At 36.7% G+C, this 18,812-nt stretch overlaps 1 protein-coding gene across 1 annotated transcript; it reads left to right on the top strand.

Annotated features, from left to right (window-relative positions):
- Nucleotides 1–2,203: 2,203 nt before the first annotated feature.
- On the top strand, nucleotides 2,204–11,666 carry LOC130737247 (protein FAR1-RELATED SEQUENCE 5-like). The gene is made up of 6 exons (XM_057589003.1): nucleotides 2,204–2,344; nucleotides 2,703–2,794; nucleotides 8,479–8,548; nucleotides 8,659–8,730; nucleotides 8,821–11,255; nucleotides 11,594–11,666. The coding sequence occupies exons 1-6, from the start codon at nucleotides 2,204–2,206 to the stop codon at nucleotides 11,664–11,666; spliced, it is 2,883 nt and encodes a 960-aa protein (XP_057444986.1).
- Nucleotides 11,667–18,812: the final 7,146 nt, after the last annotated feature.

Raw genomic sequence — 18,812 nt, 5'->3', positions numbered from 1 at the left:
CCATGACGTTTTCTTCCCTGTGTCGATCGCAGACTTAGGAATCAACCCCCACTTCCTCCCCTCGAAGAGACATTGGCTGTGGTATCTTCTTTTGTGATCGATGGGTTTCTTTGGAGCTCCTTCAAGCCATGTTTTCTGCATATCAGGCACATGATCTTGCGCCGTTTAGGTACGTATTTGATCTCTGGTGGTGTTTTGCTATTAATTTAGAAAGAAATTATCTGATTTCGTTTGTGATATGCTAGGATTCATAACTGATATCGATGTTCCAGCGTTTCCAGTATTTGATAAACGTTTTCTTTGACATTCGTTCGACCTCAAGGCTACCTCCACCACCATGGAAGAGATTCAACGGAATCCAGCGTCGACATTCAACATGACGGTGTTCTGTCGTCGACTTGCAACCAATTGCAGAGACGACCAACAAGCGATAAAGCAGGTTCTCCTTCAATTTCGTGCCCCTTCCTTGAAAAAGTGTCTATGATAGAAAAATTAGAAATTGGTTTTTGGGTCTCTTTATTTGTCACCTTTTATTTATCTTTTCATGATAATTTTGCTTCTTTTGTTTACAGAACTTTACGAGATGGTCTACAGATCCTGATACAACTAATGTGAACATACCCCCATACATGATGTAATTTAAACATGCACATACATGCTGCCATGTTCCCACTAGATGCACATTCAAGGCTTGAAAAATGCAGATGATTTACTTTATATGGTGAGTTTAATTTCAGCTTTATGTAATTTGATGGCTCTTTGACATATTTTGTGGACTTACTATAGTTTCTATTTAATCCAATGAGCTAACCCATGGTCACAACATCCTTACTTTTTTCTGTTCTATTCTTTTTCTTTTTGCAGTGCCTATGCAGCTATACTCACCACTTCAACCTCCTGTTTTCATAGCAGAATTATTTCTTTGGCTGATGACAGTTCTTACCATATTCTGTGCGTCATATTGGTCAGTGTGAAGGCTCCAAACTGTTTTAATTCCTTTTGTTTCTTCCTTCCTCTTTTGTGCATAAATGGGATTTCTTGCAGCATCAAATTTTCTTTCATCTTATGTCTAATTTTTTTTTGTTACATTCATCTTATGTCTATGTTCCCATTGATCTTTTCAAAAAAAAAATATGTTCCCATTGATAGTGATCAGGATATAGAATATTAAATTGAGACCACCATTTATAGCTTTCTCCTTTATCTTCTTATAAAAAATGACTGATGATGGTTGTATGCAGTTCTGGAACCACAGAGGGAAGACCAAAAATTGTGCCCTTAACAAGCCGTGTAGCTCTGCCGCTGCTGTGCGTCTCGGCTGGGTTCATCATGGTCTAAGGTTTCTTTCTCTGCAATTGTTCTTCTGAGATTATCTTCTTCCTACTGAATTTGCATTGAACTCAGTCACTCACCAATTACATTGGCTGAGGCCTATAAATACATTGTTCTTGATTGTGGTATTGAAATCTGGCTGATAGTAGAATTAGGACTATCAATTATTGTTAATATTGAATTTTCTCCATACATTTCGCTTTTTTTTGTGAACGAAAGTTTGTTGATCGAAAGATAATAGCATGTTTTATGTGCTTCTCCATTTAGGATCCATGAGTACTTGATGCATGTAAATGTTATCTCTGATTTTTTGTTTTGTTCTCATATATGTTTTAATGGGTTGCTTTAGCCTGATTTCTATCTTGGGTTACATTATGCTACAGGTGGAAGAACCCAATCATGCTCATGCGTCTCATCGGATAAGTGCCAACCAAAGTTCGGCATCACTAGCCCCTCATTTTCTTGAGTGTTTTTGATATAGGTTTGTTTCTAAATTCATTCTTGAAATAATTCACTTTTTATGGTGCATGTCATTTGGCACAAAAGTGTGCAGTTAGAGGACACATTAACCAAATGTCTATCCTCACAACCTTTCATGATTCAAGTGGGTTTCTTAGATCACATGCCTCAGCCAAAACATTTTCCAGTTGCTCAATTTTGGTTTTGGGCTGAATTGAGAGAGTATGTTGGTCATGGCTTCTCACATTTTTGTCTACCACCCATGTTTTTCTTATAACAACTTGATTTCTGTTTTTATGAGTTTCTTAAAAATTTTGTGTATAGGAAAAATATGCTTTATGTATGACAATAAAGCATGGATTTAGATTACATTCAACTTATGGATATGAAATAGCAAAATTACCATCCGTATATGGTTCAATTGTTGGTAGTGACTGATATGAGAACACGTGTTAGGATATTAGGTTTAGATCAAGTTCCAGTGGTTGGTGTGGGCCTGGAGATAGAGAGCGTATTTGCTATAATGGAGCAGCATTGGAAGGACCTGAACCAGGTAATCATAATGGATATATTGCTTACAATTTATTATGGATATGAAATAACCAAATTAATATTCTGACTTCTGGGTCAAATTCTTATTTTTTTATTTATCAAAAAAATGATTTTGAAGGGACCATAGTGATGATAGACCTGAGATCTACCTAAAAAGTGAATGTGAAGAAAAGCAAATAAGACGGATTTTAGTGTCAGAAGCCTGCTATCATGCTTAATCTTTATGCCTATTTTGTGAACTGGATCATTTTAACTTTTTCGTTTAGCCATTTGCAACTGTAATTTGGTTTCTCTTTTCCTGCTATTGTAACATTTTTATTCATATCTCAAGGCTAAGCTTCTATATTGTGATATCACAGATACTTCTCTTGAAGCATAAAGGTGAGAAAATATGTGGGGCCTTTAGGCTGGCAGTGTTCTCATATGATCAATTACTTGGAGGTCAGCATCAGTATCTCTAATTACTGAATTAGTACTAAATACTATCTGTATTATCAATAAGTTTTTACATCAAAGTAAGATGTGCATGGTCTAGGGAATTAATGGAGTGCCAAAAATTAATAATGGTTATAATCCTGCCCCTTGGACGTTGGAGGTTACTTTACAAGCACAAGAAGCAGCTCTTGGAGTTAATTTCGATGAAATATACAAGAATATCATCTCCATGTCATTGGAAAACTTGATTCAGATGTTTGGAAGCAAACACTGCTCTTTAACACATAATTTTTTTATGTATGAGGGTTTGTCATGACTCATGATACAGGAGTTGGGTGCTCAAAAGGGAACATGTAGATCTTGGAATGGGAGGAAGTGGATATGAGGGGAATGCTATGTCATGTGTAAAAATGATTAAGAATGGAAATAAAGAATAATGGATGGAGATAAAATCTTTATATGATTCCAGATAAACATTTTGTTCCTTCTTTGGTTTATTTTTTGCATTCTAATTTCTTTAAAGCATTCTTTTAATCTTTTTATGCAAAGCTTTCTGCATTTTGTTGAGTATGTGTGACTCTAATGTTGTTCTCTTCCTTTCGTTCTTTGCTTTAGTTTTTGGTGCTACACTTTCTTTACTGTTGTAGTTCATTTGTTTCTTTCAGAGTCCTTTCTCTTTTGTTGATTTCTCTTTAGCCTCTTTTTGTCTTTCAATTTTTCTTTTAATTATTCTATCCTATTTTCAGGTAATTAGTGGGTACTATGTTTAATTGCTTTGAGGACGGTGACAGTTTTGAAAGGTAAACCCTGCAATGCAATTATATACCTCATCCTTATTCATAGTTATTTGATTCTTAGTTGCCTATTTGTGCATTGTATGTGTGTTGTGGTGTGACTTTCACTATGCACTATGCAGTACTTTCAGAAGTCTAAACCGGGCAAAATCAGTGAAAAAAAGTTATAACTTTTTTTTAAGCTTTATAAATTATCTCTCTTTGTTAGTAACTGTTAATTAGACTATTTTTTACCAAGTAGCTAGGCTACCTCAGTATGTGATCTAATTCTTGGGTTATGTAGGGGTTATAAAAAAGGAGACAGAATATAAGTGATGTAAATTAGGTGATTTATTATTTGGGACATTAAGAGTCCAACCAAGTGCCTCTCAATTTGACGTTAAGGATGCTTTTAGACACCTTACTCTGCAGGTTTTATGCATATTCGTTGACTGAGGGTTCTTTTAATATTTACTATTGTTCCCATGCCCACCTGGATTGCTTTTCCATTTTCCATTTACTTGACTGAGGTTAAGTATGATTTTGTGAAATTCTCTCCTTTCTTTTCTCTAATGCAGCTGCTTACTTTGTCTCTTTGAAATTTGAGTGCTTGATGTTATTTGATCATTGGATTAATCTGATGAGAGGGGATGCTATTTTTTAGAAGACAAAAACATTGATTTTGGTGTTTTATTGTGTTTCAGTACCAAGGGAGCAAATCTGAGGTGCAGTTTCAGCAAATCTACAAATCTTATGATATGATATCCCCCTTCCCCATTTCTGGCCTGCTCCTCCTTTTTGCATCCCTATGACTATACACTCAACATGGCTCTTGACTAAATGCAAGGAAGTTACCTTCATACTGAAAAGAAGGCAGTTTCAGTTACACCTTGGCCAGCCACATAAACTAAAAAGCAGAAAAATTATGTAGGCTTTGGATGTCATGCTGACTTAGCATCTGGAGTATCTTCAGATGATGGGCATCTGAAGCAAATCAAGTAACCAAATAACCAATTTGCATGTAAATCATCATTGTATCCTATCCTACCCCTTTTCACTATTTGTTTTTTATATTCTAGAACTTTTTAATCTGCCAAATAACTTGCTACTAAAAGACATGATAATTGTTATTTAAAGTTTGTGTACAATATTTAGTGCAGAATATCCAACAATGGGACCCATTCTTATGATTTTATTTTATTTTTATCTTTTATTCGTGATTAAATCAAGGAGTAACAACTCTTCCATTAAAATGTGAGTCTCTAATTGTAAGTTAAATGTCATCTTCATCAGTGTTATTCCTTTAAAGTCTGTTAAACTCCTATAGAGTGGATATGACCTATCTCCCTTTTTTCACAGTGAAGAAAGCTTTTGGTGATCGAAGAGATTTGAAAGCAATTTTCAATTTCTTGAGGTTATATCTGTAACTATGGGCTCTATACATTAAAAGGTCACTAATGTGTGCACTCAGTAAAATAAAATTCAAATTTATGATTTAAAATAAATTTAGTTATATTAATCTATAAAATAACTTTAAAAACACAAAATTAAAAAAGAATCATACTAAAAACAAAAATGAATGTCCCCGTGCGATGCACGAGTAAAAGGACTAGTTTTATCATAATAGATAAGATAGACAACTTAATTATATAATTTGAAATTTAATTAATTTACATTTCTTAATATTTTGTGTAATTTTTTTTTTGACAACATAAATTCATATTATTGAAAGCCTTAAAACAGGCAAAGAAACATGACCAACAACTGGCAAACCTGCGCAGCTAGAGTGAACAAACCCCACCCAATGACCACAAAGAAACTTTGAGATAGGGCCTCATTAAAACCTTCCTAGGAAAAACCCAGTGGGAAAAATCCTAGGTAAGGAAAAAGAGTACCCAAATCTCAAAGAGGTCATCCCTTACAAATGAAACCAAATTAAAATATCCCTCCTAAGACTGAACATAACCTCATCAGACCACACCTAATCATATATTTGGATAGCAAGTACCATAAACCAGACTACATGCAAATACTTCTGGCCCAATGACTTGAATGAAACACCATGTGATCAGTGGCGGAGCTTGACCGAAAAATGTGGGGGAGCCATGCTTATAAACCATAAGTACTAAAACCAGCTAGCAAGACATACACCGAACTCATTACACCACAAAGTTTCCTTGTTTCTTGATAGTTACAGTTAAAAAAACCCAAAAGAACTCTAAATGTTCAAACTACCCTTTGGATTACAACATCAAGAAATGAAAAAAAATATATAACTTCTTTTGATATCATCCTTTGTTGAGAGATTAGAACAAATATAGCAATACATAATATCAAAATAGAAAGTTCATATTAAATTAAAGAACACCCACAACCAGATGTATCGCCAAAAAATTTAACCACCTAAAAAAATGGTGTGCACTAGATACATGCTTCACCATTTCCATGTAGATATTATATTAATTGGAACCAATACCAATAGATGTGAACCAAATATAAATCCACGACGTGACCACATACCTATGGAAACCTAAATTCTTTTCACTCATGTTAATTTATGAGATTACTTGACACTTGTCAATATTTCCCAGCACAGTTGAAGATAAGCGCAAAAATATTGGCCCATAACAAGTAACAACCATAAAAAATTCATTTCACTTCACAAATCAATCCTTCTACCATATAACAAGATTTTTTTAGAAACATTTGGGGGAGCCAAGGCTCCCCCCTGCCATGCAAAAGCTCCGCCACTGCATGTGATCCCATATTTTGTGTAATTATGATACATATTATAGTAAGAAATATAAAAATTATTATTTTATTACTATCGGTTAATCATAATTTGACTATCAAATTTTGAATCGGTCTCTCCAACAGTTTAATGATCGGTCTGATTTTTATGGTTTTACCCGTAGACTGGTTGTGTTATGAGTTATGATTACAATAAGTGTTTTTTGTTCATTTGTAGTTACAATAAATTGCAATAATACTCTTGTACGCACAGGTTTAACTTTCGAGTTAAAAAAATTCAGTAACTTCTATTTGACATGCAAACTTGTATTTTCCGATGTATCAAAAAAAGACATGCAAACTTGTATAGGGTTGAGAGTTATTTGAACATTTTAGACATTTTATCCAGACATGTTGAAAGGTACCACTCAGTCCGTATTTTATCATTTGGTCCCGACAGCAATAGTTTTCACCTAGCAAAGTGGTGGTCCAAAATTCCAAATTCTATTTTAGGGCCATTTTTCATGGCAACAAAGATTAAATACTGCCGTTACTGTCACTATGCATAAAAAGTAGTCGATTCAGATTATGTGCACAAGAAGTCAAGAACAATCCATTTCAGAGTTGTGTATGCAAGTGCATTACTCAGAGAATTTTTCTCTAAGTAATTGACAGTGATTCTACCCGATTCAGATTATCTCCAATAAAATATACATATAGTATGGGCAAGAAAACCATTTTTCTGGCACCTACACCTTTAAACTCCATTGGTATGTTTTCGAATTTGGATTCTCCAACAGTTATTCTCTGGTAAGATTTTTTTTTGTACATCAGAAAGATAAATTGCACCCGCCAGGAATCGAACCCTAAACCTTTCCCTACCCAACCTATATATCCTCTAGGTCCTACCACTTGAGCTATCTTATTGAGACTCTGCCAAGATCTCTAAGCTAATAATTTTTGTATCTAGTGACTAAGTTCACTTATGACAAAATGATTGCTTAAATGATTCAATAATTTGTTAATTTTAATAAATAATCGCACTGTAGAGGTTGTATGAGCAGATGAACCAAATTTGTATATTCTATTTAGTTCATATGACCTTTTTTTTCATAAAAGAAAAGGTCATATGGCCATTTCTATTCAAAAAATATGACCTTTTTTTTCTTTTGAAACATTGAAGATATTCAAGTATTGTATAAAAATATATATATGGAAAAACCAAGTGGGTTGGTGTAGTGGTTCAGCACTTCATCCTTTAAGCAAGTGGTTGGGGGTTCGAATCCCAACTCTTGCGAATAGAAAAAACTCCTTGGTCAGCCCCCTACCGCTTAGTGCGCTAACCGTGGGGCGAGGGATTAGTCTCATAGCTATCGGCTGTGAGGATACCTTGGTCAAGACAAAAAAATATATATATGGAAAAATATTTTTATAATTTATTTACTTAAATACTTTTATACATTAATTAATTGAACCTATGTTGTATTTTGGGCTGAGTTCAACATCCAGAAAAGTAAAAGCTGACTTTGGAGGAAAAAAAGAGTTATTGGGCCGTATCGATGCCCCACAAAAGCTGTTTTCTTTTTGTGCAGCAAGAGTGGTTGTAGGCTTTGAGTGTCATTATTGTGTTCCAATACATCTTGATGGTGGGTTCTACGGTGTCACCCATTATTGTGGGTTCACCGGTGCCCCCCACTGACGACCTATTACATCCTGTTTGGTTTACCGACACTGTTTGGGTCTAATTCAAAATAAGCAATTTTTCGAAGCCTATTTGTGATATAGGGAAGAATAGGGGTTTAGAAAATGTAATATGGAGGGTCAAAAAAGGAATTGGAAAAAATTGGTTAAATAGGGTTTGGAAATGGGGGCGGGGAAAGTTGTTCTTCCACTGTTGCGCCGTAGTTGGATCGATTGGCGTATGGTATTTGTTTGCTGGCCGCGGTTGATTCATTACAACAGGTCCGGTGCGGCTCCTTAGTTGTTATCGTTTTAGTTTGTGGTCCTTTTGGTGGCGCAGTTTTCGTGAAGGTTGTGTCCGATCCGTCTGGAAAAGGTTAGGTAACATTAACACTTTGCCTGCAAAGAAAATTAGTTTTATTTCAGGGAATTATGCCTTATGTTTGTGGATCTTCTTTGCCCTGGACTATGAATATTAATCTTGTTTGTGTATTTGTTAAAATTTTGGTTATTATAGTGGATGTGCTGGCATGGAAAATGAAAGTGGAGAAGGATGGTCAATGGGTCTGGGAAATGAGATTCTTGAGGTAGAAATTTGTTGTCATTTTGGGTGTAAATTTTTACATAACGTTGCTCATTAGGATTGAGTTAGATGATTAGGCTTTCTGTAATTGAAGTAAAATCTGATTGTTTTCAGAGCGTTGAACATGTGCAAAACGAAATAGGGGCAGAAGACACAACACTGACACCGGAGGACGATAATATTGAGGTATTAAAATTTGTTTTACATGATGTGCATGGCATGTAGATGGAATTGTTATATCTGATTGAAAAATGTTTGATCCTTCTATGGTTTTAGGACTTGCATGACATTTTGGGTTCCGATGAAGATGGCATTTATACAGACGAGGCAAGAGACATGGATGATTCAGATGAGTCAGATTGTGGAAATTCCGAATACAGTTTGGAGGGCAATAATCGTGTAGAAAAAACTGTGTCAGAGTCAGATGAAAATAATGTTGATGGTGAGGATGAGCAAAGCCAAGAAGGTTCAGAGGAACTTGTACCAATTGACTGCAAGGAAGATTACATGCAGTTAGATTTGGGTTCTGCAGGCCCTGCTGAAGTTATGAATTTTCATTTTGCAAATGTGGAGGTTGCTTATGACTTCTACCACTGGTACGGAAGAATTAATGGGTTTTCAGCGCGTAGAGGAACAATACGCAGGAACACAAAAGGTGAACATGTTCAACAAACCTTTTTGTGCCACAGACAGGGTTTTCGAGAAGACAGAGGGATCCCTGATGAGATGCGAATGAGACAGCGTAAAACTGATTCTAGATGTGGGTGCCAAGCAAAATTTCGGGTTCACATTGATACTATCTCACAGCGATGGTATGTCACTTGTTTTGATGATGCACATAACCATGATTTGGTTCCTAAACAGCAGGGTGGCATATTAGCTGGCCATAGGAAAATGACTGAAGCAGATATTATGTCGATGAACTCGTTCATGAAGTGCGGTATTAGTGCTCCTGAAATATTCAATTCTTTTGCTAGTCATGCTGGCGGTTATGAGAAAGTAGGTTTTGGACCGAAAAATATGTTAAATCAGCTTGCGAAGCAAAGGCGGTCTTGTTACTCAGATGGTAAGAATGCAATTGAGTATCTAAGATGGTTGGGATTGAATGATTCGCTTATGTTTCAGCGGCACACGGAGGATGCTGAACATGGACTTGAGAATTTATTTTGGTGTGATGGAATCAGTAGGATGAATTACAAAGTGTTTGGGGATGTAGTAGCATTTGATGCAACGTACAAAAAGAACAAATATCGTCGTCATGTGGTGATCTTTTCTGGTGTTGACCATCATAACAGAACAATTATATTTGCTAGTGCTATAGTGTCGAATGAAACCGAGCAAACCTATGCATGGTTATTAGAGCAGTTTGTTGAAGCTATGAGTGGGAAGCTACCAGGTGCTGTCATAACTGACGGAGCATTGGCAATGCGAAATGCTATTAGAAGAGTCTTTCCGAATGCCCACCATCGACTGTGTGCATGGCACTTGTTGAAAATTGCTAACAAAAAGCTTGGCAATCCAGATTTTTTGAAAATGTTTAAGAGCTGTATGTTAAGTGATTACGGTATCGGTGAATTCAAGCGAAGGTGGGCAGCAATGGTCACAGACTTGGAGTTGGAGGATCACCCTTGGGTTAGCGAAATGTATGACAAACGAGAAATGTGGGCTGCAACTTACTTTCGGGGAAAGTTTTTTGCTGGTTTTCGGACGACATCGCGGTGTGAGGGCTTTCATTCTCAACTGTTGAAATTTGTCCGTTCAAGGTACAATTTATCAGACTTTGTTCAACACTCCCATCGATGTCTCTGCTACATGCGCTTCAAGGAATTAGAAGCTGATTTTGCTTCTGGTTATGGAGATATTGTTTTACAGACTAATTTTAGGAGTCTAGAAAGGTCAGCATCAACATTACTTACGAAGGAGGTTTTCAACTTGTTTGTACCTGTTATTAGCCTTGCATCAGAGATGATTGTGACAGAATTTAGACGGCCAACAGGGGATTCAAGATACAAAGTGATACAGTATACCAAGGAATCTAAGGCCTGGAATGTGTACTATGAGCCAACCACATGTGACTTTAGATGCTCTTGTGAGAAGTTAGAAACATATGGTCTTCCTTGCGAGCACATATTGGGTGTATTTGTATTCCTTCACATCACTGAATTGCCCAATAGTGTAGTCTCAAAAAGATGGACTAAAGGTGCAAAGGATGGTTTTAACTTTACAGCAGGGGATGGTGCTATGTTATGGGATTCTGAATTGATTGCTAGGTACGTGTGTTTGGTAGAATCATGCAGGGAACTTTGTACATTGGCTTCTAAGACTGCTGAAGATTTCAACAATGTGAACGGGAAAATTGCGTCTGAAAAACAGATGTTGAAAGACAAGGGTGTAACCGAACAAGAAGGCGATATTGGTAGCACCTCAAATGGTCTAGGTGGTTTGAACAATGGTGGACCTGTAAGGAGAGCCCGGGTTCGTACCACATCATCAGCTTCCGGTTTAACAACGAAACGTACAATAAGATGCACTGCTTGTAGGGTGGCGGGGCACAACAGATTGACTTGCCCATTGTTAAGGGACATTGACATTGGAAATGACAGCGAGGATATGAATGAAGACATGGATGAAGACGATGTCAATTTGTCTGCTGAACCTGAATATTTCAATTATGAGGGTGTTGACCAGGGTATGTTTGTCAGTTTTCCAATGTTAGTATTTTATTTGTTCTGCAATTTTCCATGTTAGTTATTTTAGCTTAATTGAATGATACTGTTAGGGACCCTGAGTAAAATTTGTAAATCTTAAGCCCAAATGAGAGACTGGTCTGTTGGTCAAGGTTTGGACAGTATATTCTTATAGCTAGGGTTAGAAGGGAATTCATAAGTAAATGAATAACAGAATGATTTTTAGACTTGGTCATTGAAATAACTTCACCATACCATAGCAGGTTGTCTATTTTTCACTTATTTCCTTTGTTGTGTGATTCTCACAAATTTGACTTCCTAATAGATACTAACTGAACTTATGGAAAAATTGGTATTTGCAGATTCGGATTGATGATCCAGGACTGTTATGCTGCCCTTGGCTGCCATAATCATGAACTTGCAAAGGCTGTTTGAGCGTGAATGTGAATGCAGCTGTAGAAGGAAAGCAAAAAATCTTTTAATTGATTCCTTGCATTTTGTTATGGGATTGTAAAGGAGGTCCATTAACACTTTTATGGCACCCACTTTGATGTGTGTAAAACCTTGGATTCGCTATAGTGTAGTTCAAGGATTCGCTATAGTTCATATTATCTTTTGTTGAAGTATTGCCTTTTTCCCTGCATGTTGTTTATATTTATATTTAGTATGAATAGACCCTAGTGCGTTGGTGCTATCAAGAGCTTGGCACCGAATAGCCTCGTTTGTAAGCAGGAAAGCATTTGGCCCATAAATGCATGTGAGATAGAGTTAAAATATGAGTCAGAGTTTACACCGTCTAATGGAAGCAACACTACCTTTTCGTGACAACTTTGTGTGGCATCAAAGTGTACTTTACTAAATGAAACAAGTGAATGATTAAGGTAATGTTTGTGTGTGCTTTGTCTAATCTGTTTAATACTTTAGTACCATCGAACGATAGATTATATATTACAAGCAACAAGGTCCATCATATGTGTCACATGAAACAAAACAAGTTTATAGGTGTTAAACTGATTCAGTTCTATTACATTCATCCTCTGACTTGTGTTAACGCTTGATCAGACATGTTGGTGAAAGGAAAATAAAACATATCAGGAGCTGCCAACAATGTACCTATCTACCTAACAGTCAACCAGAATTTGTCGATGTTTTTTTCGAGTGTGGGCCACAACTCATTGTGCCCACCTGTTAGTAGTTCAATGGCCACCCTCATTCTCACAACCCGCTCATTCTCCTGAAATGAAGAGATGCTATAATAAAAAATTATGTTTTTAAAATAATTGTACATCAGATATTGTATAAGGGAATGCACTCACAATTCCTGAAACATTAGGCTTGAACATGTGTTCCATATCCATCCAGTCCATAACGCACACAGCTGAATCTTTGCTGTACCATATTTTATCCCGTGATAATGGATTAAAAACATTAGATACACAGATAGATGAATCATCATAATGTATATTGTGAAACATTGGGGGTTTTATAGATAAATATGGGAGGAACTTTAGAAGACCCATGTCTCACCTATGTCCACGATTTGCAATCCCTCTAGCCTCTGATAACTCCCAATTGTCTTGCTTGAATATGCCACCCAAATAATCATCCGGGTACTCAGGTGTTGTCAACATTTGCGCAATAACTTCACACTAGACAAATATTAAAGTTCAAATCATTTTAAAAATACAGGCATAAATGTGTATCAATGGTGTCACTACCCTACTTAATGAAACAAGGATGGTTGAAATATGTACCACATTTTGCATTGTTTCAGTCCTAGAGTCCGTCATTTCAAATTCAAGGTGTGAATCAAAGTGGTATATAATCTTTTCCTCAGTACAGACAACCATTAGATACCAATGTCCTGACGTTTCGTGTATTGGAACATAAATCTACAAAGAAATTTGCTTTTTTAGTGGAGGTTCTGAAATACTAACTACCCAAGACCTACAAGAATTTAAAGCAAAATTAACAACTAACATACGTGTGACAGATTTTGGAAGGGCCACATCCATTCATTGACATATTTGTCCTTCATTTCCTCAGTAGTCAATGATTTTTTGACATCATCTTGCAATGTTTCATACAACGTACATGTCAACTACGCCAAGAAGCAAGCAATGAAAATTGTTTTTGGAATTGCACTTTAGACATATATGCTCACTGCAAAACTTGGTGGCAACGACCACATTGTCTGTTCAGTCGCATGTTGTTGCGCCCAAGTTCCTCTAATGGCCATCCATGTAATTATCTGTTGGGACCCACATTTGCACTATAATTTTAACCAACAAATCCCTATACACATAAATAAGTACTCTACAATTAAAATTGATTGTAGCTATTTCTACGTTTACCTCATCTGTAATCCTCTGAGGAAGACAAAAACAATCAAATGATTGTCTTGTGGCTTCGTTGTCACCGCTCTTAATTAAAACCTCGCTAGCACTATAATGTAAGACAATTGCAATTATTATACTCATTTCACCTTCAAGCAATAACCAATTGACTTTCTAATAAGAGAATGAATAATACCTTTCTTCGTTCCCCACATGCCAGACATATGCACACAACTGTATTTTTTGAGCACTCAACTCCATCTGCACTGTTGGTCTGAACTTGCACTTTATATACTGGGGGGCAAAGGAAAATAATTTAATACACTCATTCAAAATATAATGTCCAATTTTACCAGGTTATTACGACAATGATGGGAAAAGTTATGAAAACCTACTGCTGGCGTCAGTCACCACAAATCTGGTGGCAAGATGACTATTACTCCCAAGCAAGAGTTTATATGGAATAAATTAGGTACTCTACAGACAGACAAAATAATCCAAAATATGCATAATCACATTTTTTTCCCAATTACGTAATTTATCATCTCGTCTAACATGAAAATAGATACACATTTAACCCGAAATCAACAAGTTTCCATTCCACATAGGCACAAACATAACTATAGTGCAAATGCATCAACCATTTCATTACAATCCAGTTGGACTCTTGCAAGCAAGTGACCAAAATACCAACCAAAAGACTTTCAAAAACTACAAGCCCCTACATAAAACTATTACAACTTGGAATCAAAATGATAGTATAACAACAACGCATGCCCTATTACAGTACCAAAATATATGCCCCTTGTGAAATATATTTGAAGGTTATGACCCAATATCTTACAGTAACCGGTGGTCATGATGTGTGAAGCTAAATCACACATGCACCAAATACAAGGGCATTTAGGATATAGGATTAGCCCCCCCCCATTACCTAACTATTTACATGCACCAAATCACTATTGAAATCAAATGGTGCTCATGAGAATCAACTTCCTCCAGTTAGCTTCTGCCATAGTGTCTACATCCTTCCTTGTTTCGTTGTGCTCCCCCATTATAAGCCCTAATGCCAATTTCATCCTCAGCAACCGGTCCTTAAGCTGGAAAAATTCTGTATTAGAGATGCATCCGTGGCAGCTATAAAAGTTAATGTAGACCTAATTTTAATGGTAGACAATTATGGTGTTTAGGCTAGGATTATATTTACCACTCCAATGACATTTGGTGTGAAGTAAAATTCCATCTCTAGCCAAGAAAGAACCCATAGAGCCGAATCATCGCTGTCAAACACCAGATCAATTGAATGTAATCAGAATTCAGTAACCTTTCAACGCAACAAGATGGTGTATAATATGGAGATTTCGACAAAATGAGTTAACCAACCTGCCTCCAACGTTTGGGATTCCCCTAGCTTCCATTATAGGCCACTGGCCAAAGTTGGTAGCCCCAATCCGATAGTTCAAAGGGTACATCTCGTGATGCACCATATTGGCAAGTGTCTTAGCCTGTTGATTGTTAGCACCCGTGAGAATGCATATCATCTACAGCTCTTAAAGGAAATTTCTGAAGCATTAAAAATATGTAAACACACAAACCACTATACGAATGGTTTCATCTCTTCCTCTAATCAAATAAAGACTAGCATTTGAGTCAAATTTGTAAATTCTTTGATCCTTAACAGCAACCACCATCAAATACCAATGGCTTCCAATCTCCTCAATCGGGACATATACCTACATATTCAATAAGAATAGCGATGAGTCATGGATCATATGGATAGTCAAATGATTATTTTTTCAACATCATTCATAGTGTACAACATATTACATGGGATAGTTCATTGAATGGGGGCATCCATTGGTTAGCATATTTCAAAAGGAGCTGTTGTGTGTCACATCCTAAAGCCACCACATCCTCCTGAATCAATTCACAAATATTAATGTATTGACTTTTGTAAACATCATCCTGCAACATGCATTTATACCGGTGGAATGAAAGTTTACCGCAAATGTAGGTGGGAAGCACCAGATATGATTGACATTCTTGTTTATCTGTTTCCAGGTTATTGCCAAGGACTTCATGTTGATGATCTACATAGTATATATACAAAATTAGCGTGGTATTTTGTCATGGTTGTGACAGAAAGAATCATTACAGTTAACTGCTCACCTCTTCCCCCACATTTTTTTCCAGGACACAAGCAATCAAAGGCCCCTCTTCCGTAGGTAGTGTTTCCAATTTTGAACATAACCTCACTTTCATACAATGCAACACATTAATGTACAATAGTATGCACTACAGTATGACACTTGTATGTAATAAAGTATAACATAACAGAGTTCAGTCACAAACGATTAAGTGCTAGATTACTTTTGTAAAGGACTTTTCAGGGTGTTTGTCATATTGTACCTTGATGACTTATCACGACTAAATATGTATGCACTGTTTTGCAACTCAGAGAAAGAGAGCTTCATTTCAATAGTAGGTCTGAACTTTGACTTCATGAACTGTGAAAAAATGATGCAAAATTTCAGCAAAATCTCTCAATATGCCTTGAGGTAATATGCTTAAAGGAAAGCATGTTGATTTTCTAGGTTCAAACTTACTTTGGGAAGGGTATTGATCCAGACCTTAGCTGGGCGGGATACATCATCACTGACCAACCCTTTACCCTTATTTACGAAACGAGTTGGTGTTGTGTAGACCATAGATGAGGTCCTGAAGGCTAGGGGTGGTGTGAAAGCAAGTTTCTTTGGCAGCATAGCTTGACTAGATCCCTCTCCATGATGTGAACCAGCCTATAGTGGACAGCATACATAAACAAAAATTTCTTTCAATACCTTATCCATTAAAATGGCCTGTATAAGATCAGCAATAACAACTTTTTCATAATATGTTACCTGTCTTTGAATGCCCCTCCGATATTCACTGCCTGGTGCTTGTGGGCTTTGACTCGGAACAACAGTTGAGAGCACAGGCCTTGGTTCCACGTCGTTGGGAGCACCTGTTGCACCAATATGTGGTGCTACAACGTCACATGGGATTGCAGTGGCAACACAATTTTTTTCCATGTAGCGTGGCATGCTAGGACCATGTTCTGAACGTGCCTCCGTGTCATGACCCAAATCACCAGGCTTTTTTGTATTGTTGAGAGTTTCTGAGGTTATATCTTCCAGCTTATCCAATCTAGAGTGTATCTTCTGCACATAGAGAGGACAAAATTTAGGGAATATTCCATTAACTGCTAGAGGCATGTGATTGTGTTAATTTTAAATGTCAGGGACCACTTGGATTTACTACCAGTTACCTGCAGAAGTTCAAACAAAACATTCAGGGAAACTCTGGTGCCGTTTTCACCAACATGCGTCTCCCCAGCAACTTCTGCAGGTTCCTTCGACTGTACGAAAAAAGGGTAAAAAGTTAGTATCTGCACACCACAAATAAAGTAATGAAAAGGCATCAAAAATGGAACGTTGGATCGCACGTTTGACTGTTCCATTTCCGGTGGTGCAACGGGGACATTCTGGTCGCTTCGTTGAACACCTGTTTTAGTCTCATCGTTTGGTTCATTCTCTGATGGAAATAGCCTGGAAATATACAAGTTTGAAGATGGCATGTTAGATAAACATCGAAGATTATAACCTTTAACGGTTGAAATATTTAACATATATTAAATATGCATACTCCCATGGATCTTCAACGCCATAGACCCTGTGGCGGCCCATTTCTACCTCAAAGCTTCCCGGATCCAAGCTTGAGTCAGAGTCTGTGATGTGGATCATCTCAAAGATCAGAGAAGGGGCTAACTCTTATTAATATTAGACCGTCAATTATAAGGATGATGAGGGGGGTGATATTTGAGTGTGATTATCAGTTTGTTAGTTGGGAAAGCAAGTATGCGAAAGGTTATGTAGATGCACATGAACTGACGTTAGGATTTAAAATAATAATATTTCCCACTTCGTATCCTAGATATCTGTATTCAACATTAATTGCGATGTCAATTTGATGGATGGTAGGCAGATTGCCTCTCGCGCCAACTTGGTGCCCGCGGGACATTTTGGAGCTATAATTAGAATTTGGTTTGGACTTATAAACGTGGTTTATTAAGGGCAACAACTTCGTTATAACTGACCCTTTCATTTTTAAATTTCAAATTCTTATCTATTTCAAAATCCTTTATAATTAACTTTACAGAATTAGCGTGGAGAACTTCAATCTGATTGGCCTAAAGTTAAATAAGTTAGGATACGCTATAGTTTAATAATGCATATCACGTGTGATAAGTGTCAATTTTACCTAGTTTACCATTGTTATTAAGACACTTATCTATGTGATTTATGGAAAATTTATATCAAAGTACTCTCCTTTACTAAGAATTTATAGATTAATGAATTCTAACTAGAAAGTGTTTAAAATTTAATTCCAATCTCAACTTTTGTTGTAGGAATGATGATTTAAGGAACAAATGCAAGAGACCAAGGATTTTGAAGATTTTGTGTCAAAAGAGCTGAGCTGATTTTGAAGGTGTTCAGCTGATTTTTAGTGGAATGCTTCTGTCCTAAAAGAGTTGAGCTGATTTTGAAGGTGCTCAGCTGATTTTTAGTGGAATGGTTCTGTCCTAAAAGAGCTGAGCTGATTTTGAAGGAGCTCAGCTGGTTTGAGGCGGTTTGGAGACAAAACCCATCAGTAAAGGTAAAACAAACTCAGCTCAGCGCACGGGAAAAAGAGCTGAGCGCCCTGTGTCACAAATTTCATATAAAAAAGCCAAAAATCCCATCAGAAAAAAAGAATGGAGGGAGCCAGAACTTGAAAAAGGAGAAAACCCACAAAGGAAGGAAGAAAGAAAAGGGAGATTGAGAACTTTCGCACCCTCCGTCGAGCTGGGGACACGCCAACGACGGCACGGATCATCTCCATATTCTCTATTCTCTTGTAAGCTTTAAGCATCCATGAAAATGGATAGCTAAACCTCTTTGTGTTGGGATTGGATGTAGTCTTTTATCTTGAATGTATCCAACTTGATTCTCATCTATAAATTTCTATTCCTATGTGTTGATTTCAATGATCTTGTCTTGTTCTTCATGCTAGTTTTAGACTGATCAACTAAAGCTTGATTTTGGATTTGATTGAATGGTGGAAACTATTCCTTTGATTCTGAAATAGATAAGATCATCTAGTGAGCTTCAGTTTTAGGAATGAAATTGAAATCCATTAGTCAAGAAGCGTCTAAGCTTAAAGCAAC

The sequence above is a fragment of the Lotus japonicus genome, chromosome 2, assembly GCF_012489685.1.
Source record: "Lotus japonicus ecotype B-129 chromosome 2, LjGifu_v1.2".
Classification (NCBI taxonomy): Eukaryota; Viridiplantae; Streptophyta; class Magnoliopsida; order Fabales; family Fabaceae; genus Lotus; species Lotus japonicus.
This window is presented reverse-complemented; position numbering and strand designations above follow the sequence as displayed.